The sequence below is a fragment of the Nelusetta ayraudi genome, unplaced genomic scaffold (genome assembly GCF_046127955.1).
Source record: "Nelusetta ayraudi isolate G7.1 ecotype Tasmania unplaced genomic scaffold, CSIRO-AGI_Nayr_v1 ptg000033l, whole genome shotgun sequence".
Taxonomy (NCBI): Eukaryota; Metazoa; Chordata; class Actinopteri; order Tetraodontiformes; family Monacanthidae; genus Nelusetta; species Nelusetta ayraudi.
The window spans coordinates 4,414,671-4,436,483 of record NW_027466083.1 but is presented as its reverse complement, the minus strand read 5'-3'; the positions used below and the strand labels follow the sequence as shown (position 1 = coordinate 4,436,483).

The 21,813-nt window shown below is 45.3% G+C and overlaps 2 protein-coding genes across 21 annotated transcripts in view; one reads left to right on the top strand and one right to left on the bottom strand.

Annotated features, from left to right (window-relative positions):
- nbeaa (neurobeachin a) overlaps window positions 1-10,956 on the top strand; it is an 84,496-nt gene extending 73,540 nt beyond the window's left edge. For 9 of the 20 annotated variants that reach the window (XM_076031699.1, XM_076031708.1, XM_076031707.1 and 6 more), the window contains 22 exons: window positions 96-204; window positions 349-515; window positions 1,767-1,909; window positions 1,998-2,144; window positions 2,946-3,082; window positions 3,168-3,300; window positions 3,386-3,488; window positions 3,594-3,709; window positions 3,993-4,105; window positions 4,213-4,353; window positions 4,469-4,588; window positions 4,695-4,847; window positions 4,930-5,094; window positions 5,253-5,342; window positions 6,134-6,326; window positions 7,046-7,117; window positions 7,387-7,542; window positions 7,785-7,955; window positions 8,044-8,145; window positions 8,288-8,484; window positions 8,647-8,798; window positions 9,178-10,956. In XM_076031699.1, the coding sequence (XP_075887814.1) occupies window positions 96-204; window positions 349-515; window positions 1,767-1,909; window positions 1,998-2,144; window positions 2,946-3,082; window positions 3,168-3,300; window positions 3,386-3,488; window positions 3,594-3,709; window positions 3,993-4,105; window positions 4,213-4,353; window positions 4,469-4,588; window positions 4,695-4,847; window positions 4,930-5,094; window positions 5,253-5,342; window positions 6,134-6,326; window positions 7,046-7,117; window positions 7,387-7,542; window positions 7,785-7,955; window positions 8,044-8,145; window positions 8,288-8,484; window positions 8,647-8,798; window positions 9,178-9,268 (2,971 nt within the window). In that variant the 3' untranslated portion in view covers window positions 9,269-10,956. The remainder of the gene's footprint in view (window positions 1-95; window positions 205-348; window positions 516-1,766; window positions 1,910-1,997; window positions 2,145-2,945; window positions 3,083-3,167; window positions 3,301-3,385; window positions 3,489-3,593; window positions 3,710-3,992; window positions 4,106-4,212; window positions 4,354-4,468; window positions 4,589-4,694; window positions 4,848-4,929; window positions 5,095-5,252; window positions 5,343-6,133; window positions 6,327-7,045; window positions 7,118-7,386; window positions 7,543-7,784; window positions 7,956-8,043; window positions 8,146-8,287; window positions 8,485-8,646; window positions 8,799-9,177) is intronic. The other 11 variants (XM_076031715.1, XM_076031711.1, XM_076031717.1 and 8 more) reach the window with 3 other exon arrangements.
- Window positions 10,957-12,692: 1,736 nt separating this feature from the next.
- sertm1 (serine rich and transmembrane domain containing 1) lies at window positions 12,693-20,290 on the bottom strand. The gene is made up of 2 exons (XM_076031697.1): window positions 20,148-20,290; window positions 12,693-13,554 (listed from the first exon to the last, which is right to left on the bottom strand). The coding sequence occupies exon 2, from the start codon at window positions 13,547-13,549 to the stop codon at window positions 13,208-13,210; it is 342 nt and encodes a 113-aa protein (XP_075887812.1). The 5' UTR covers window positions 13,550-13,554; window positions 20,148-20,290; the 3' UTR covers window positions 12,693-13,207.
- Between the last annotated feature and the right edge of the window lie 1,523 nt (window positions 20,291-21,813).

Genomic DNA, 21,813 nt, shown 5'->3' with positions numbered 1-21,813 from the left:
TTGATCTGTTAAGATGCTGTTTTTTAGTAACTTGGAGATTTTACCTGCTAATACCATGTTGTGCTCCCAATTCTTTCCACCCCTGTTCTACGCAGACTTCTGTGCCATGCCATGAAGGATCATATTGTGCGAGTTGCCAACGAAGCAGAGTTCATCCTGAACAGACAGCGGGCTGAGGATGTGCACAAACATGCTGAATTTGAGGTACAAGCGCAGAGTAAAACTTAATTTCTTTGTGCGTGTGTGAAACTATGTAAAAACTAGGGAGGAATTGAATTCATTTTGAAGTGTATTTTTTCACCCCTTCTTGTAAAAACCCACACTACACCCTTGCCTTCCCTGCCTCAGTCCAACTGCGCCCAGTACGCTGCGGACCGGAGGGAGGAGGAGAAGATGTGTGACCACCTCATTAGCGCAGCCAAGCACAGAGATCACGTGACCGCCAACCAGCTGAAGCAGAAGATCCTCAACATCCTGACCAATAAGCACGGAGCGTGGGGGACGATGTCGCAGAGGTGAGCAGCAGAACGTGACATTCGATCGGAGCAGTTTCTATAGAACGATCATCAAGTTTTTTTTGTTTTTACAAGCACGGAAAAACACTCCGCTTGTTTTTCTGTCAAAGCTGTTCATCACAGACAGAAGTCTGCCTCTGTGCTCTCTTCACGAGTGCTGATTTAAACGTCAATTTAAAAAAAAAAAAAAAGAAGCACCAGAGTGGGATAAACAAACCAATCAAATATTTTCCAATTCTATCGTACATCAAGTGCAGCACATGCAGACAGCCAAATCCTATCATCATCCCCTGTTTGAGCACACTGACACACACGCACATTAAATCAATGATCGCTTGTTAACTGGATCTGCCTCCCGGCTGGCAGCTCCTCCGATGACATGCGATTAAAATCTGGGCGACATGTGACACGATGCATCTGAGGCCCGTCAGACTGTGACTGTCAGCGGAGTAAACAGCCTCATCACGACGCCGTGCCGCCTGCAAATAACCATCCTCTGCCCTCGGATAGAGGAGGAACTAATTAAAGTCAGAATGGACCTTCGAAGGCTCTGCCCCCCTCCCACTTCTCCCGCTGTGGTGTTTTTTTGTTTTTTTTCATTGAATGTTTGTTCACATTAATTGTTTCTGCTAGCGACGTCCTCCAGAATAGCTTCCTATTTCTGTTTTCTTTCAGAAAAGCAATCTGCATTTGAAGGTATTATGTATTCTTGTCACACTCTAAAGTGGAGTTTCGGTTATTTACTTGCTGTCAAAGATGTCAGTGGACAGCTAAGTGGAAATTCAGTGAATCTGTTTCTTTACAGCCAACCATATTGCACACATACTCTTCTGACATACTGCTGTCGGCGAGTTTTAGCATCTCAAGTTTGTTATATTTAACCAGTTTGGGAAATTCTGCCCTTTAACCCAATACTTTGACGACCACCATTTATACGTCACACATTAAATCCATTTCAGAACTTTTAAAAAAAATTCTACACATCTTGCAACAAGTTTGCTATCTTGAACTTTTCACTTTCACACACACGCACAATAAAATCTTGGTTGTTTTAGAGGAAGGAGCCAACACATGGCTGGGGGAGATCAGTGCCCCCTGTGACATCACAAAGGGCCGATATCCGATGTAGTGTGTTTTGGCATACTTATTTTGATTGCAAATAAACAAAAAAGAATGAACTGTTCTTGTTTCTAGCTTGTTCAGTGCGGCTGGAAAATGAAATTGGTTACATAGTTATTTTGCTCATTCTAGGACCCTTAATGCCTCCAGCCAATTGCACGACTTCTGGCGTTTGGACTACTGGGAGGACGATCTGAGGAGAAGACGGCGGTTTGTGCGAAACGCCTTTGGGTCGACTCACGCCGACGTGTCGCTCAAAGCCCTGGAGGACTACGGTCAGCGCCGATGGCCAACATGCTGTGATTGGTTGTCCCTCCACCTCCTGGAAAGCCACAGAACTCACCTGCACTCTTTTAAAAACAGGCACGGAGGAGGAGGAGGCCCTGAAGTCCAAGAGGAATTTCCGCAGCCAGTCTGTGGTCACCCAGAACCCCGAGGCAGAGCTCATGTTGGAGGGAGACGATGATGCCGTCAGCCTGCTGCAGGAGAAAGAGATCGATAACCTCGCCGGTAAAAGACACACACACACACACACACTCTATACTGCACTCTATGGTAAAGTGCACCTAAACAGAAAGCTGTGTATGACTCTCATTTTTTAGTACGTTTCCGTCCAAGACTTTTTATCTCCAAAGGCAAGTCAAGAGGTTTCTCAGCTGAACTAACAGGGATGTAGCAGTGTTGAAATCTCACGCACCAGTAGTGAGTCAAACATGAATTTCTAAGACAAATAGAATTTGGGCAAAAATGGCTGTTTGAGAGGTATTTGGACATTTTGAATGTTGCAATCAGTGCAGGTATGTGTCCCAGGTGTGTATCACTTGTTGCTGCTGTGTGTTGTTGTTTTCTCTGATGCTCACCTTTTTCTCCTTTGTCGTTTCTTGACATGAGGAAACCAAAACACTTCCTCAAGTCATGTATGCGGCTGAAAAGTAAAATCTTTACTTTTTTTAAAATTTGTTTTCAGCAGTACACCTTACATATATCAAAAGTCTGCAACAACATGTGATAGCGACACCGTGATAGAGTGAGATCGGCAATACTGTTGCATCCCTATCAACTAACCTCGTCTAAATGAAGGCGATTCAAGTATAATCCACTAAGAACTGATCCAATGATACACTGATCCCTTTCTGACTGATACAAAGGAAAAAGAGAGGAATGAAATTAAGCAACATTAACAAGAAATGATCTATGCACACCGTGCTGCGTGATCATGTGATGATCTGACGTGTGGCAATTGTGGAGCATCTCTAAGCTATGAAAGACCACTGTGTCAAATCCTGAAGTCTCTGCCTCTCCTGCCGAAAGGCCCAGTCGTCCTGAGCACTCCAGCCCAGTTGGTGGCGCCAGTGGTGGTGGCTCGAGGAACTCTGTCCATCACCACCACCGAGATCTACTTTGAGGTGGATGAAGAAGACCCGGCCTTCAAGAACATAGATGCCAAAGTAAGGATGGGCTTGCATCTGTGATTGAAAACGTTTGATTTGGGTTTATTTTTTTGGCCATTTGTCAATGTTTTTTTAATCTCAGTCTTTTGCTGAAAAGGTGCTCGCCTATTCAGAGGGCCTGCACGGCAAATGGATGTTCAGTGAAATCCGAGCTGTGTTCTCCAGACGCTACCTGCTGCAGAACACCGGGTTGGAGGTCTTCATGGCCAACAGAAGTAAGTCTTCTCAGAAACACCCAACTAGTGAAAGAACAGACTTTATGAACTGCTGGTTAAAAGGCTGATCCCTTCCTCCCTGCAGCGTCTGTAATGTTTAATTTTCCCGACCCGGCCACGGTCAAAAGAGTGGTCTACAGCCTCCCACGGGTGGGAGTCGGAACGAGCTATGGGCTACCGCAGGCCAGGTGGGTGCTGGGTGGGTCACCTGATCGTCTGGCTGCCAGAGGTTTTGTTTTAACGCGCGCGCGCGTGTGTGTGTGTGTGTGTGTGTGTGTGTGTGTGTGTTCTAGGCGGATTTCCTTGGCGACCCCTCGTCAGCTCTTCAAGTCGTCCAACATGACTCAGCGCTGGCAGAGGAGAGAGATCTCCAACTTTGAGTACCTCATGTTCCTCAACACCATCGCAGGTGAGGCCTCCACTCAGGTTTGAGGAAGTCTGCTACTGAGTCTGTTGCTGTAGATCTGATGATGGTCTTGTCTCCTGTGGTTCTGTTAACCTTCTTGAATTTCTACTTCCTGTATATTTATGCCCCTCTAGCTGATTTTTCCAAATTGAAAAAGGAATCAAAATTGGCAGTTTTTGATTTCTTTTTCTTGCTGGGATTGTTTTATCCTGGAGTTAGTTTGTTAGTTAGTTTGTTAGTTTTCTCTCAATCTTTCCTCTGACTCTTTCATATTTTCTGCTTGCAGGGAGGACCTACAATGATCTGAACCAGTACCCCATCTTCCCCTGGGTCCTGACCAACTACGACTCAGAGGAGTTGGATCTCACCCTGCCTGGAAACTTCCGGGACCTCTCCAAGGTGAGATTCACGCCGTGCTAAAGTCTGCTAATGCTAACATTCTGAAGTGAAACTACAAGGACTTTGGCTTTGCCTGAATAAAGAACTTGCCCATTTTTTTCTCCCAGCCAATCGGCGCTTTGAATCCCAAGCGAGCTGCGTTCTACGCCGAACGCTACGAAACGTGGGACGACGACAGCACCCCGCCTCACCACTACACTACTCTTTACTCCACGTCTCACTCCACACTCATGTGGATGCTCAGAATAGTCAGTTTCTACCCCAAGCCCTTTTAAATGAAATCACTTTTCCACAGCCATTGAACATACACAGGAGGTCACAGGGCGTCTTCTGAACTGGATTCCTTCTCTGTTGTGTCTGCAGGAGCCGTTCACCACATTTTTCCTCAACGCCAATGAGAACAAGTTCGACCATCCGGAGAGATCTTTCTCCGGCATCGGCCGCTCGTGGAGGAACTGCCAGAGGGACACGGCTGATGTCAAGGTAACTCAGATCAGCCGGCACGACAACGCGACACGCTTCGGCACATTTCGACAGGAAGTGAAAGAAAGCAAAGAGACGACGTCATTCTTAACATCTTGCCCATTAGGAGCTGATCCCAGAGTTCTACTATTTGCCAGAGATGTTCGTCAACAGTAACGAGTACGAGCTCGGGGTGCGTGAGGACGGCTTCCCGGTGTGCGACGTGGAGCTTCCTGTTTGGGCCAAGAAACCCGAGGACTTTGTCCGCATCAACCGGATGGTGAGAGCTGCACCAAGCCTTGTCCTCGTCTCTCCTGTCGCCCTCAGCTGATCTCTGACTCGTCCGTCCTCCGTGTGAACAGGCGCTGGAGAGTGAGTTTGTGTCGTGTCAGCTCCACCAGTGGATCGATCTAATATTTGGCTACAAGCAGAGAGGGCCCGAGGCCGTGCGCGCTCTCAATGTCTTCAGCTTCCTGTCCTATGAGGGCGCCGTCAGCTTAGACAATCTGGACGCTGCACAGCGGGAGGTCAGTGTCTGTGGCAGCTCGCCGTGCTTTGCTGAAATTAATTGTTGAAGGATTTTGAAATGGGAAAGATGACAAAACAAAGATCCAAAAGATTGGGAAAGTTTTTTTTCAGATCCATTTCATTGTTGCCTTTTGAACCATGTGCTTCTTGCCCGTAGGTGATCGAGGGGCAGATTCAGGCGTGTGGTCAAGTCCCGTCTCAGCTGCTCATCGAGCCACACCCACCTCGCTCGTCCGCCATGCACCTGGTGAGAATGCACTGACAGCCACTGCACATCTGGCTGAAAATAACTCCCGCTTCGGCTGGATTCCCCCTCGGATGCAATACTCCAGTGGAACAGCATCAAAATGATTCATTTCATGTACAACAGTACTGCATCGTGCATATCCAGAAAAGAGTATATTTAGTCATTTGATTTTAAGTCTCAGCTTCTTGGGCAAAACAGAAGCACCTGCCCTGTAATGTTGTTGGAGAGGTGACATCACAAAGGGCTTGTATTCAGAATTTTTGTATTCAGAAAGTTTGTTGTCAAGATAAAGACTTACACTTAGGATTTATTGTTTGTCATGTTTTACGTGCAAGTTTGTACTCACAGTCACACATTTTGACATTTTTATAACAATGCAACCCTGGAAACCTGAATGACATCAATGACATCATATTTAACTCATAATATTATAATGTATTTATAATATTAGATTATGATAGAACAGCACAAGACCTCAGTGTCTCTGAGTCGGAGCCATCCATTCCAAACCAAACCCATCAGTCCTGAACCCCCCCCCCAAGCCAGCGCCTCCGTCACCCCCTCCTCCATCAGTGGAGAGCCCCTCCCCCCTCAGTGTGTGCCCCTGCTTTGACCCTGTTCTCCCACTAATATACCTTTTCCCCTTTGTCCCTACCTCCCTCTGTCCCATCTGTTCTGTTCTGTCTCCTACACCCTCCCCACCCCGTCTCCATTTCCCCCTTCCCCTTCTCCCGACGCCCCCCCCCCCCACTCTTTATCCCCTCCTTCTCTCTTTCTCTGTCTCTCACCAGTGTTTCCTTCCCCAGAGTCCCCTGATGTTTAAGGATCAGATGCAGCAGGACGTCATCATGGTGCTCAAGTTCCCCTCCAACTCGCCTGTCACCCACGTTGCCGCCAACACGCTCCCCCACCTCAGCATACCAGCAGCCGTCACCGTCACGTGCAGCCGCCTGTTCGCCGTCAACCGCTGGCACAACACAGTCGGTGAGTGCAAGTGCCACGTGGGTCGTGGTGACGGCTGTCAGGATGAGGGATGACTTCCTGTGACATTGCAGCGACTGTAGAATTTCCAGTGGGGCGTCACAGACTTCACACCATTAGTTTCAGCTGTCTTCATGGATGTTGTGACTAGATATTAAGAGTGATTCTAAAGGAAATGTCTACATTATAATTAACAGTTTTATTATTTTCTTGAGAATGTGTCGTCAGTGTTGCTGGTTTTTAAATGTTTTTTTTTTTTTTAGTTTATCCCTTTAGCAAAATTAATATTCTCATCTCATAAATAGTGTTTTAAAGTGGATAGAAGTAGTGAAAGAGCTCAGATTAAAATCTAACTCACAGTGGGTATGCTATTACACCTTTTTTGCAAAAGCTAAAGAAAAAAAGAGAAAAAGTCAACAGGATGTTAATTAGTTTTGACTGAGTGGCCGTTTGAGTGGCAGCCAACATTTCTGGCTTCGTTGTGAATTCTGTTTGCTCCTCATTTGTCCTCAACCCTGATTTTAATATATTGGCATTTATCGCTCACTGAAACTCTAATTAACCTCATTAGTTTTCCTTGCTAAGCTGAGAGGCAGTAATTAAGGGCAGGAAAGTAATGATGGAATGTCAAGAGGGTGTTACTGGTTTGCAGCTTTAGCGGCTGTGTGTTTGGCTCTTTCTCAGCACCTGTGACTAACTGTTGCGCTTTTTGAACCTTCCAGGCCTCCGCGGAGCTCCGGGATACTCACTAGAACAGGCTCACCACCTGCCCATCGAGATGGACCCTCTCATAGGTCTGTGTATCGTTCCCCAATGCAAGTGAATGTGTAAACACAAGTGTAAGCTGTAATAGGGGCCAGCCAGGTTACTGGAGGGATTAAACACGGCCTGTCTGAGGAAACACTGGGGGGATTAATACACAAGTGGTGCTAAGACTGCAGACTTGTGGGAAAAAAACTGCTGAACACTCAGAGGAGGTCAGAGTTCATTGGACGGACGGTTAAAACCACTGTTATGTTTTTAATGCCCTCATCAACCCATCTTTGCGTCCCCCCCAACGCAGCAAACAACTCGGGCGTGAACAAGCGTCAAATCACCGACCTGGTGGACCAGAGCATCCAGATCAACACGCACTGCTTCGTGGTCACGGCCGACAACCGCTACATCTTGGTCTGCGGTTTCTGGGACAAGAGCTTCCGCGTCTACTCGACAGAAACTGGTGAGTTGATTCAGAGTCTGCCCGTGTCTTACCTCGATGGCGTCGTCTCCCCTCCCTCCCATTTTTCATGGTGAAGGCCCAGTGACTGACACAAACTGTGTTGTGTTGACATCACATTTAAGTCAACTAGTAGTTCAACCCATCATACTGGTTGCGAGTAATTGTTTGTCATGCTGGGCCTTTAAATCTGCAGTGTTGGAATACTTTGATTGATTCTCCTCCTGCTTTGCTTCTCTGCACAGGAAAGCTCACTCAGATTGTCTTTGGCCACTGGGACGTGGTGACGTGTCTGGCCAGGTCCGAGTCTTACATCGGAGGGGACTGCTACATCGTGTCGGGATCCAGAGACGCCACTCTTCTTCTGTGGTACTGGAGCGGAAGGCACCACATTATTGGGGACAATCCCAACAACAGTGAGTGTTTAAACCGTGTGGAGAATTCATGCGCATGATTTTCTCCCCCGTCTGTGCGCTTTTCATGGTGAGTCTGTCTCTCTTCCAGGCGATTACCCAGCTCCCAGGGCAGTACTGACGGGTCACGACCACGAGGTGGTGTGTGTGTCTGTGTGTGCCGAGTTGGGATTGGTCATCAGTGGAGCTAAAGGTGGGTTTTCTGTCCGTCAGTTGGTAATGGCATGGATTTTGATATTTATTTAACTCAGTGTTAACATTGAATGCTAGTTTTTCATAAAAGATAAACAAAACAAAAAAGTAATCCACTGTCTTGTTTGGGCCTGGCTCTCCAGAGGGCCCGTGCCTGGTTCACACTATCACAGGGGACCTGCTCAGGGCCCTGGAGGGGCCAGAGCTGTGCCAGCGGCCCCGCCTCATCTCCGTGTCGAGCGAGGGCCACTGCATCATCTACTATGAGAGGGGCCGCTTCTGCAACTTCAGCATTAACGGCAAAATGCTGGCGCAAATGGAGGTCAACGACTCAACACGGGTGAGGCTGCCAGAGTTAATGATGCTGGTGTAATCCCGGCCTAACATTATCCATGATCGCTTCTTATTTACACATAACAACTGTCCTATTAAAATGTGAAGCATGGTCGTCCTGCTCACCTCTCTTTAACCTCCCCTCTGCTTGTTTTTTTTCTCTCTTCAGGCGGTCCTGCTGAGCAGCGACGGGCAGAACCTGGTGACAGGAGGTGACAACGGAGTGGTGGAGGTGTGGCAGGCGTGTGACTTCAAACAGCTTTACATCTACCCAGGCTGTGACGCCGGCATCCGTGCCATGGACCTCTCGCACGACCAGAGGTAAAGCAGGACTGGCATGATTTTTCTTCAACGACATTTCCTATTCTTCCAAGCTCAGAAGGAGGCTCTGAAGCCCATCTTGCAAACCACCAACTGAAATGGTTTATATTATGATGATATTTTTGCTTTACTTCCAACTGGACATTGAGTGGTTATTTGTGTCAACCCAAAACTTTCCTCTGCTTTGTTGGCTGAAATACGCTAAAAAAAAAAAAAAAAGAAAATCAAGGTTTGGCCAAACGAATGCTGTCTGTGGGATCTTTACCAGATGGATAGGCAATGCAAAAAGGACTGAAGAAGCACTCCTCTGCTGTGCCAGGTTATCTTAATTTCGAATGATGATTTTTTTTTTTACTCCCCCTTTTCGCTCTGCTTTCAGGACTCTTATCACTGGCATGGCATCTGGCAGCATCGTGGCGTTCAACATAGACTTCAACCGCTGGCACTACGAGCACCAGAACAGGTACTGAGGTGGACAGCTTGAGGAAGGAGGGGGAGAACTGGCGTTGTGAACAAGAGGGAGACGAGGCGATGAATCCTGGCTGTGTATGTGCGACGCTGCAGGGGAAACCACAGGCACCGCGGGGAAGGATGAAACACACCGGACCTTAGGCTCTGATCCCTTGTGAGGTTTAATTATTGTGAGGAGACGAAGCAGTGCCGGTAGAAAGAACACTTCCTCCATGCACACGTATACGCGTGCACGCGCGCGCGCGCACACACACACACACACACACACACACACACACACATAGGCGCGAGTAACCACAGACACATAATACCCTGAAGATAGGCACCAAAAACCTGCTGATACAATGGAGAGACTGCAGAGGGGAAATAAAGAGAAAGTCTCGCAGACCATGCGAGGGGAGATTCCACCCGTGGCACCTGACTGGTTGCTGGTACGCCTGAAGCTTCACAGACAAAGAACACAAACTTTTTTTTTTTTTTTTTTTCCCCTTTTTTACGTTTGCTCTTTGTTGACTTTGGACTCTTACTTTTTCACCTGATGGAGGATCAGTCTGGGTTTTATTTTGGGATGGCGAATCGATGAGAGTTGAACCAGCCCCATCTGCTGTTCAGAAACAACAAAACAAAACAAAACAACGGTGCTATTGGCTTGATCTGAAATTATCCTGTTTTTAAATTTGTCCCTGGATTTTATTTAACTTTATCTGGCTACTTTTTGACTTTAAATGTTATTTTGTATTATTTATTGTTATTATGAGTTCTTAAGCCTGCAGCAGGGTTTGTCTCTGATTTTTATGTAAATATGGCTCTGCTTCCATCGGAGCCGACACGTGTTCTTTCACTACACAGACTGCGCTTATCACCTTTAATTTATTAATGAATTGCTGTATGTAATATATTGTGTAATAATGATAATAATCTCGACAAGACTGAAGGTGAGAACCGCTGTGTCAAGGATGGTGATGATTTTGCCGGAGATGGTGAGGATATTTTGTGTGAGCCACCACGGATGACGACCACGAGACTGACATGATTTCCTTTGTATATTTGGTGATTGTTTTGTCAAATATGTACATACAGTCTTGGTTCAGGCTTGGCGGGAGACTTAATGAGCTGAATAGGACTTAGGGAAAACATTCACTTACACACATTTCTTGATTATTTAAAAAAAAAGAAAAAGAAGAGAATCAAATTAATGTAAAAGTTTGTTTTGTATTTGCACTTTGCACCAATCACATATCATTATTTATTAGCTTGGTTCTTTCTGGTCAGCTGCCATTTTGTTTAGGCTCCATTTCCTCCCCACCGCAATGGGATTATTTGTGCATTGATGTTTGTATTTAAAAAAAAACAAAAACGTTGAGCTCATGTGTGATTATTAGGTTTTACAACCTCACCGTTGTAAGCAATATCATGATTCTGTAGCTGATAGAGACGGTGGAGCTGAGGGACGACGCGATGTGAGATGTACGTATGTGTGAAGCCATCCTGATCAAACTGCGCACATGCACATATTCTATCAACAGGTTCAATTTACGTATCCAAAAAAAGGTAAAATATTTTTGGATCTATGAAACCCTTAAAAAACTATTGTATTCATGTTTTATTGCAAAGATGTAAAATATGACATGTGTGAGTTGAAAAAAAAAATCATGATAAGAAAAATAAAATATGCCAAGAATTTGAATGACTTGATTTGTCTTTTTAAATGCGTCAAGCAGTCAGTTTCAACTGTGTGTTCTTTTTTTCCCTGATGTGTAGCTGCAGAAAGCACAAGAAGTTGTTGTGGACAGTTTATTGTGAAACACATGGCTTCAAGGGAAAACTTTGCCTTCAAATGAGGGCTAACATGCCATTCGCTACACACACTTCTTAGTTGAGACAGCTTGCCTTTATACTTTTTTTTTTTTTTTTTTTTAATATCTGGCGTTGAATTTTCCTCTCCTTCAGTCGCCTATGTGGAGGTAAGTCCCCTTTTACAAAACCTAACATAACACCAGGTAGTGAAATTAAACATTTATAAGGTAACACTTCATAACAGCCTGACAGTGATTCTGCGGTACTGGATAATGTCACAGAATTTATTGTGTAAATGGCATTATTCAGTGTCAATTTCACTGAACTTATACATCATTTCCGCAGCCTGAAGCAATTCCATAATAATTAAAATAAATAAATAAATAAATAAATGACTTGGGCTACTTGCTGCCACACGTGGGCTTTCACTTCGTGCTTCGTTTAAACAGGGGGGTGGGAAAGTTGGCAACACTGGTAAAAGAAAATTCAATGTCCCCACATTGTGAGAGAGCGATTCAATGTCCACACACAAAAAGTACTTCAGCTATACCAGAGAAGACCGCGTATTTAGTTGTTTACAAAACAACAATTTTAACCTCTTTTTAATTTCAATCCAGTGTACTGCAAAGTCGAGGGCCAGCAGAGTCCAGTAGATGGCGACACGGGGCCAAGCAGAAGCAGCAATAACAGTGAACGTTACTGGCCTAATTATAAATCACGTTGAGGTTTGTAGAGATACTGGGGCAAATGCAGTGCAGTTACCTCATACTTAGTGTTGCCACCCGTCCCGTTTTTCCCAGAATTATCCTCTTTTTTTCACCATCTCTCCCGGGACACAATTTGTCCCGTTTTTTTTTTTTTTAAGGGAAAATGACAAAACCCTCATTTGATTTCCGTCTGTGGTCTACTCCCGTAAAATACGCGATTGTATTTGGCAACTAAAAAACCTGTCCCGTAATGAAATGAGACGGGACGCACTTCACTTTGTCCCGTATATTTCGGGGACATCTTCCCCCCGTTGACAGACGTGAGACACCCCCCCCCCCCGAGATGTCCCGGATTTGTAACTCTGGGAGGTGGCAACCCTACTCATACTTATCTACAACATTGACCCTTTCTTCAAATTAAGCCAACAAGATGCGCACGTCTCCTGTATCTCATTGTTTCCATATATCTGATTTCACTGAAAGCACATTGGAGATGATAGCAAAAAGCAAACAAAACGAAACAAAACAAAAAAAAACTTTGGTTTAGCCGAAGCAGAGAGGCGCCGAACAAACCACAGCAACTCTGACACCTACATGTAAGTAACGGCTTTTAATTCTGTCGGGTTATAACCGTTCGAGACATTGAAAGCAAAGGGACCTTAAACCGTCGACGTTTGACCAAAATATGCAACGTTTTCGAAGCTATCCGATTTTAGCCACGTAGCTAATTGAGTGTGTAACCACTGGCCAAACAGCTCCAAGAGTTCTGCCTTTGACATAATATCTATCTTATACTGTCTGTTACTGAGGTTCTATGGAGCTACGTGTGTGTAAAATGTTAAAGGTGGGCCTAGAAGTAAAACATTTGTCTTGCTGTCTGTTTCCTCTTTCGTTTTCGTCCTCGTTTTATGTATGCATGTATGTATGTATGTATGTATCCATTTTACCATTCTTTACAAATGACTCCTGTTGGATATGTGAAATAAGTCAAAGGATTGAGGACAGGCTCTATCTAATGTGGCTAGGTAGGGACATTCAGCAATTCTTCATCTGTCATTGTCTTTCTGAAGAAACATGGCGAAGAGTTCCATTTCTTGACATTGCCCGAGTTTTTAATGCTTTAATTCAAGGATTATTGAAAACGCAGTTTACAGACATGCTGGGCAAAGCATCACTTTAAAGATGTACTATGTACAGCAGTGAATATGTCACTTAAAGAAAAAAAAAAAGGAATTCACAGAAAGGATTCTGTGTTGCGCCTTTTTCTGCAGCAGCAAGCTACTTTTCTCCTCCTGTTCTTTATTTATCTTCATTGTGAGAATGAGTCCTTTCGAGGGGGGTTTGTCATCTTCATTCTCTCATGCCTGCAAGTGGCTTCAGTTCTGCGTGTGCTTCCATCGTTGGCATCCTCCAGATGCACGTCCCCATCCTGGGTCACGCTGACAGTGCGGACATGGTGGACCTCTGGGACGTGATGCTGCAGATCTCCATGTTTGTGAAGGAGCTCCCTCCCTCGCTGCTGCAGTCGGGCACGGAGGACGAGGAGGAGATGATGTTTTTGAGCCTGTGCAGCGAGATGATGAGCAGCGTCAGCAGGAACGTCAGCAGGCCGAGGAAGAGCCACACGTAGACGTAGACGTTGCCCTGGCGTCCTTGCGACGAGGCAGCAGCCGACGTGGATGCCGAGGTCGGCGAGAAACGGAGGAAGGTCCCGTTGTCCACAGGAGAGATCACGGTCTCGTTCTGATCAATCAGCGGAACGTCCATGCCCGACATGCTGGCTGATCGTTTGGCACAGAAAGAGAAAAATGAGGGATTTAGTGAAACAAAACTGTGGAAAAAAACAACAAAAAAAAAACACCACCACAGTTAAGCTCAGCATTAATATTTTAAAGGCGAGAGATTCTCTTGTCTGCTGACGCCGCCAGAGACTTATTTTCTCCCTTCAGGACTGTTCAGCGTGTCTGACGCTTGCTGACAAAAAAGCTTTCAGCCGTATGCTTGGATTTGGCTGAGATTAAGAGGAAGACTGACAACTCTTTTACAATACAGATTCAAGGGCAGCAACTTTTTCCAGGCTGCGGCAGCAACAAATTTCTATCAAAGATTTGTACTAACAGTTATGATGATTAAAGATTAGAGGCACTACGACAGCCTTGTTTTAATTTCTTAAAGTTTTAATTTCTTAAAGTTTTAATCATATAGAAAATAGCTATATGGACACGACCAAGTGTCCTTGGTCGTGTAAAGGCCCAGTGTGTGGAAATTTCAAGGGAATAAGTTGGCCCCCACTGGCCACATTAAAGGACCTTTTAAAAGCCTTTTTACTGGCCTGCTGCGGCCGTCAAGTGGGACTGGTCGTCAGGCAGCCGGACTGACTGATAGAGGAGGCCCTGACGAGGTTGACCAGCAGGGGGAGTGCTCGTCTCATGAACGCCCTATCAAGCCTGCAGCCGGGAGTCACTTGCGGTCGTCTTAAACGAAGGCATCCTTATCTGATGAAATTAACCTCCACATAATCAGCTTCCACAAAGACAGCTGAGGGCCCGGCAGCCCTGCTCCACTGCCTATTAAACGCTAATAATGTTCCACTGCAAATTGCCTCGTGGCAGCAACGCTGGCCGGGAAGCCTGGTCAAGGAGAGAGGCTTGCTGGGCCGCCGAGGGAGTCTGCTCTGCATCTCACCCTGCATCCGGACGTGATCTATGACAGCAGATAGAGGCACTTCAAAGAGAGGAATAATAGAGCGTGATGAGACTAGAAGCGGGAGGTCAGCGCTCAGACAGCGGCGTGAGCTCATTCCTGTCTCTCTTTCTCTCACATCTGCCACCTCTCCTCCCCCACAGCGCCCCAATCCTTTTTTTGTGCTTTTCACCAAAGATCCGTGCTTGGTTTTATTATCGTAATGGGAGCGAAAGAAACCCATTCATTGTTCTTCTTTTATGAGCTGCATGCAGCTGCATGATGTTGGGCCGCAGAGCAGGGAGCTGTATACGCATAGAAATAGCACAAGCTTTATTATATGACTTGCACAGTGCCAGTGGAGCTGGGGAGAGCAGCAGCACTGGAACTGAGCAAAGTATTCATGAGCACACAAGGCAGGAAACCATGAAAACCGTGTTGCAAAGCAAAGTTGTCTTAGCTAAGAATGAGAAAAGTAGCAATAAACAATGTCTGATTAGAAGATAGGGAGCGCTCTTTATTACTTTGTTTTCTCTTAGTCAGTGTCAATATCAGTTTTTCCATGAAAAGATCGGCCTGTCGGTCTCTCAAAGGATGGAACAAGCACCCAACTGCAGGTGTTCCTGTCACCGACCTCGTAGAGGCATCAGTTTCCAGGTATCTGTGCCCTTTGTGACCTCACGGACATCACTCTCTGTAGCCACATGTATTGGTAAACAATTTCTGGATAAGTTGAGTCAGAATGAACCTGTGCTCACTTCTGGGGCGTTCACTGACACGCTGGAGGCACATCGAGAACACGGTGAAGCGTCTTTTTCATGCAGTATGGAAACTTTAATGTTGTGTACACACAACACAGCTTTTGAAAGAATCGCTTCCCACCCCCTACTAATCTTGTATAGCTGTAACACTTTTAAATTTTGTTTTCATAGCTCTAGGATTCTTCTCTCCACGATAGAGAAGAAAGTTTCTGCTCTCTTGGATTTAAAGGCCACTGTGCCTTTGGGGGAAATCACAGCGGAATAACCAGGGACGAGTAGTAGCAGAGTCTCTCTCTATTTTCTTTCCAAAAGACTCCCAGTCGTCTACCAAGCCTTTAGGGGGGGAAAAAATTGTCTTGCCACTTTTGCTGAGCTCTCTGCAGACTGTCGACAAATTAAAGCTTTCATATTCTCCGCACATCCAACCCATTCATCCTCTGCTTCTTTTTTTTTTGGTTTTGTTCATTGATTGGTCCATATAGGCACTGAATCAAAAGTGTTTATGAATCCTAATCCACAAATCTCACTCTTTTCACAAAGAGTTTCTTTCGATTTGTTGCCTCAGATTGTGCCAATCATCGTCGTGCTTGTGACTTCCGAGGGCTCGCTTCACCTTCCCGCCACCGCCGCTGTTTCCTTATCTCATCGGCTGCCGCTCTCCTGTCACCCACTCCTCCCCTCTCTACGGTTTGCTTTTGTTAATGATATGTTGTTTTGAAACCGGTGATGAGGCTCGTTCATTGTGTTCTGAAGTGGCTGATAATTGGGCCTAATGATGCTTTTTGTATCCTGGCAACAACCTGCGTTCAGTTCTTTTTCCCGCTAATCTGCTTTAAGAGGCCGACCAGGCAGTCCCACCGAGGCTGAAGGGGTCAGACAGACAGACAGACACACACACACACACACACACCCCCGCCTACATCTGATAAAATGTGTTATGAAGCCTGTAGTATTTTCCTATGTATTGTGAGATTAAACCATAAATCACCCAGCTGATAATCAGAAAGGCTTGGGTTTTTATAACTCGGGGTTGAGTTTTCTTGTCTCTGTTGAAGAAATTCACCGTCATGTCTGCTATTCAACCTCTGTTCAGCTTCTATGTTGTGAAGGTCTCCTCTACATAAGAAATATCCCCCCCCTCAGCTCCCACAGCTGAATATTTGAGCTTTGTTAAGTATATTGACATTTGTCCAGAGTCTGACACTATTGAAGACTTTTCACATATTAATTCCCAGGGGTTGTAAATTCTCTCTTTGCTCAATAAGAAACTCATTATAAGAGGAGCAAGTGCAATTACTTAGAAGCCAAGCTGGGGATAATATTGAGCCAAACCTGAATTCTAATGAGGACAAACCGTGAAATGAGGGTAAACTTATGAAATTACAAAAAAAAAAGTGCCTGCTGCCTTCAGATAGAAGATAGAGGTGGGTGCTGTGCATGGTGGGAATTTCCATGCAAAATTACTCAAATTTTCCAGATTTAAAGTGAGTCCCAGGTCTAAATATTGAGCACAAGGCACCGCAGCAGCGGGGTTTTCAGACCCCTGCTGTGTGAATATCCATCAGCAGTGTTTGAGTCCTTTCAGGGTTTTTTCACGGTTGCACCATGTAACCACGTCCGTGTCAAGGATGTCAGCATGATATCATTTTCAAATGAACAGCAGGGGGAATTTTGACCATCTGTTCCTCTGGCTTTGTCCTTTCTTTTCTCCAACAACATCTGTCCATCTGAATGTCTTTGATTATCCTGCGGTTTTTTAATCAGCTCTTTGGCTGATCTTGTTTTGCTCAGATCTCTGGTCATGTCTCTTTTTGAAACGGCAGAATGGACTTGATTGTTCTTTTTTTCCCTTTAACTCTTTTTATGATTGCTTTATTGAACAGATCCAAAACATGCGCGACTGGCAAATTGATGATTGGAGGGAGTTCAGTTCAGCTCCGTTCTTATTTCAGAAAGTAATTTAAAGCTTGCATACCATGCATACAATTTCAGATGTTTATTTTTCATTGCAGAGTCCCGAGCCCTTTGTGACATCAGCACATGTACGTTCTGATAAGTTGGGAATGCAAAAGAAATGAAAGATGTTTTTTTTTCTCATTATTATTCTCACTCTCTCACTCTCTTACTGTTCTTATTCATTCTCATTTTCTGGTCCGTTCACTGGCCAGCTGGAACCGTTGAATTCTCAAATTAGAGAAAAGAGACTGAAAATGACTCCATCATTTACTCAGCACCTGTTATTAATTTGTTTCTCTTTCTAAAAGACTTTGGATTTTGAGGCCGGTCTTTTTCCTCTCAATTATTTTGCTCTCAATGCTTTCCTGCCTTATTCCCTGTATCCAGGCTTGAAACTCAGCCGGCTCCAGGCAGATTTGCTTGACACTTCTGTGGATATTTTCCTACGATTTTATTCAGTGTCAGCACTCTCACCTGGGCTCTCACCTCAACTCTGGGTATAATCCATGCTTCAGCAATCTCTGCTGCACACTCCTCATGCCAAGACTATCTTGGGCAAAGTTTGGACTTTTCAAATTTGAATATCTTTCCTCTCCATCGGCTCCACTTTTGTAGTGTTTGGTCTCTACGCAGCTTGTATTTTCTATCCACCTGCTGTCTGAACCCTGAGCCGGTGAGTCGTGACTCTGAAAATTCCCATTTGGTCCCGATCAATCTTCCTCCGGAGCGGCGTGATCTCTGCTGGTCCCTCCTCAAACAGCCTCCTCCTCCTCGGCAGGCAGGCGGGGTTTGCTCGGGAAGACTCCTCCTGAGACGCTGAGCTTCCTCTGCTCCACTTCCTCGGTTCCTTGCCCTCCATCTCGTTCCCCTTTTCATCATCTCTTTATAATCTTCCTTAACAGTCAGAGCGCTCAGTTTAGCCTCATTCCCCCTCTCTTATGTTCACACGAACAGGCTGTGTGTGCTGCCTTGAATGTTGTTGCACAGCTTCGTTTTCTAAGTTGTTAACAGAACGAGTTTGAAAATTGCCACAAACAGTTTTGGCGTACTGTGCACTGATTTATTTTATTTTATTTAGTTTTTTTATTTTTTGCTTGATGGCACACAACATTTATGTAATCACTAAATAGGCCAATATATTAATGCAAATTGTTTATTTTAAGCCATGAATTATTTAGTTGATCATTTAAGAGCTGAATCATTACTATATCATTATTTTCGGCCTATTTTCGGCCTTGTAGTTGGTGATTTATATGATGCCACAGCTGGTAGCAGAAACAAGTGTAGTCACATGGGACGTTTGACAGTGATGACTAGTATGAACATTGTCTGCAATGTACTTTCTTACCATCAGATGGTGCCAAATCTCACACGCTGGGCTTAAAAAAATTTGTAAAATTTTACTACGTGAGGTGGAAAATGTCCACCACCGTTCGTGACCTTATTGCAGGCTCCACACGGAGCCGCTTCAGTATTCACAGAAAACTTAACTTCCCTGCCGAGAGACGTTCTGTTGACAGCTCTGGCTCGGCTTTGGCTTTTTAGCTCCATGAATAATGCACATGGTTCAATCCGCATGTGGCAAAATGTCATGGCATTTGAGCCCGGCTCTTTGTGGTGTGTGCGTGCCGTGCACATCCGTCCCAACACTGTTGTCAAAGCGCACACTGAGCCGAGAGCGGAGGCGCCCGCGGAGGGAAGCTCGCGGTCCATATATGCTTTTCCAACCCGTAGTGTACGCTGCTAAAAGCCAAACGCCTCAAACAACAGATTGCAGCGGCATTTGGAAACGGCCCAAGAGTGTTGATTTTTTTTTAACCCTGGAAGATATTTCAATATCTTAATCCCATCTGAAAACTGACTGTTGTTTTTACTGGCACAATTTCCAAATTGCCTCTGCCGCTCCAAGTACCAGAGATAACTCATGGAGAGGTCAGAGATACGACAGATTAAAGATTTAGAAGACGACAGAGGATCTCAAGACATTTTTTTCTTATTTTTTTGTTTTTACCCAAAGCACCACATAATCCCTCCTTTCAAGGACTGTTTTATCATTTATTTTGAAAAAATAAGAAAGTTTTAAGATAAAACTCCAAAGATAAGAATCCTACCAGCACCCAAAAGCACAGGCGCAAATGAATCTGCAGCAAGCGAATGCTTTGATTGCTCTTTTTTACATTTGAATGGTGAAGACTGACGGCCTACCTGAGCGCACTCACCCCACGGCCAGCGTTATCGGCTGCCGCCTGATTCTCTCAGATATTCAGTGCAACAAATTGGGGATCACAAACAGGAATGTTGCTGCCGTTGCAGAGAGGAAGACGACACAAGCTGAAAACACAGAAACTGTAATCACGTAATAATTTAAGGATTTATGGTCACCAACCCATTTTGGATAATGAGCTCTTTTCTGCCCATCTGTTTGCATCAGTTAATTATTCTGATAGATTCAGCACCGCTTTCCCACCTGCAGCTCCCGATTTACATCAAAATGTGATTTTGTTTCACCTGAGGAAACGGTCCTTGGTGTTGTTTCTTTTTGGCTCCCTGTTGTTTCTGTCATCTCGGTCTCTGATTGTGACTGCCCCCTCTTGGCGTGGTGGACTTTGTGACAATGTTAATTCCTCCTGCTGCCCTGCACTCCCTCAACCTCTTTCCTCACCAGACTAACTTCTCTCTGTGTCTTTAACTATTCAGTGCTTCTCTGCTTGCTCTCTGCCTCTGCAGGCACCAGTGGAGCACTGAATGTTGGAAGTTGCCCTCTACTGAAAACAGACACACGCACACACACACACACACACATACAAATATCCCTCCCATACGGTGAATAGTGGCTCATTGTATCAGATGCGACTCCTCTCTCCCCCTGGAGTCTCCCACCATGAATCGACTTGACGAGATTTTTACTTTAAAAGCAAACGGCGTCGACACATACGTGACATATTAGGTGGGAATGGGAAAACGAGATGACAGACCTGCTTGTCTTCCTCTCTGGGCTTCACGTCGTGCGGAAATCCATCCTGTTGCTTTTGGGCTTTTCAGCGGAGTATCAAATCTGCTGCCCTTGAGATCTTTCACATGAGCCTGCTTCCTCTCTCTCCTCTCTCTCTCTCTCTCTCTCTCTCTCTCTCTCTCTCTCTCTCTCTCTCACACTGTCTCCCCCCACCTCTCTCCCTCTCTCTCTCTCTCTCTCCCTCCCTCCCTCCCAGATTTAGACACACAAATGTGGACCCTCTCTGTGAGCGGGCTGACATCTGTGCCAGTGATACAATGTCAATTTTTCTGCGTTAAATTTATGATTCCAACATCTTTTTTTTTGCGAATTGCCGCCTTGTGTTGTTCACCCCCCCGCCACAAGAGGATTCCATGGAGGCAACCAAAGTTATTTTGTCCTATTCCAGCCCAGCCAGGCGTTGTGCCTGTGACAAACCAATGGGTCAAAGTTTAATTTTTTTTAATCACGGTACTTCTAATGGAGAAAAACCACACAGTGTTGCTTTAAGAAGTAATAACGAGAGCGAGGGCCAATCACACCACCTCCCCCGCCCCCGCCCCTCCCTGCCCTCTCACCTCCCCTGTGCTGATCATCACTTTCCAATACAGTTCAAAACATAATGAGCATCACATTCCCGCGTCAGCAGGCTGCCCGATAATGACTTCTAACAGATAAATGCAGCGTGATAAATGGATTCATAGTTGACCACAAAATCAATATTTATCTTGGCATGCCCCCCTCCCCAACCCCACCACCCCACCCCTCTCCCTCCCGGGGCACATGCTGCATCATTTACCTCGGAGGTCTGTCACGTTCACGCTGTTTGTCCGTCAGCCAGCTGCAGCCGTGCGCAGTTGTTGGGAGCAATAACTCAGTTGTGTCGACAGACGGAACGGCTGTAGGTAGCAGCAAGCAACTGCTGGCTGACTGTGAAGAGAAACAGCCTTTAACACCTCCTGTCTGTTCTCACCTCCTCATCCCTCTCACAGATTTTTCTTTTCCTCTCTCTCTCTAAAAAAAAGAAAAAAGAAAAAAGAATAGGATCACAAACCCAGTGCAGCAGATGGAACATTTTCTCGCCCCTTTTGATTTATCTCACTCATCCATCTGGTCACCAGCTGAACTGTTGGGGAATTGGAGGCAAAGCTGGGAAGGTGTGTGTGTGTGTATGTGTGTTTTAACGTGCACCTGGCAGCCGTGTGAAGAATTTCTCCCACAAAACTCCCACTATGTTTCATAGCCACACAGTAATTGTCACAGGTGCCATTCTAAAGTGCCAAACAAGAAACAGCCAACTGCAAAGTTGTTTGGTTTCCTACTCTGGGGCTCATCAGGCACCTGCGTTATAAATCACACCAAGCCTGCATCTTCATCCTGTGTTCTTGGCTTAACTTAGCAAAATTCTGCTCTGAGTGGGAAAAAGAACATCCTTTCAAAAATTTAAATTGTCGCTTTGCAATGTGATTTTAATGTAAAAGTTGTGCAGCACCTCAAGACAAGAAGGAAACTTTCTCTACTGAGGCTGTAGTCGTCCGAGTCTTAGGCCCTGTTTGCACTTGGTCATTTCATGCGTTTTTTGCTGATCAGATTACGAAAAACGCATGAAATGACCAAGTGCAAACAGTCCAAATCCGTTTTGACATCCG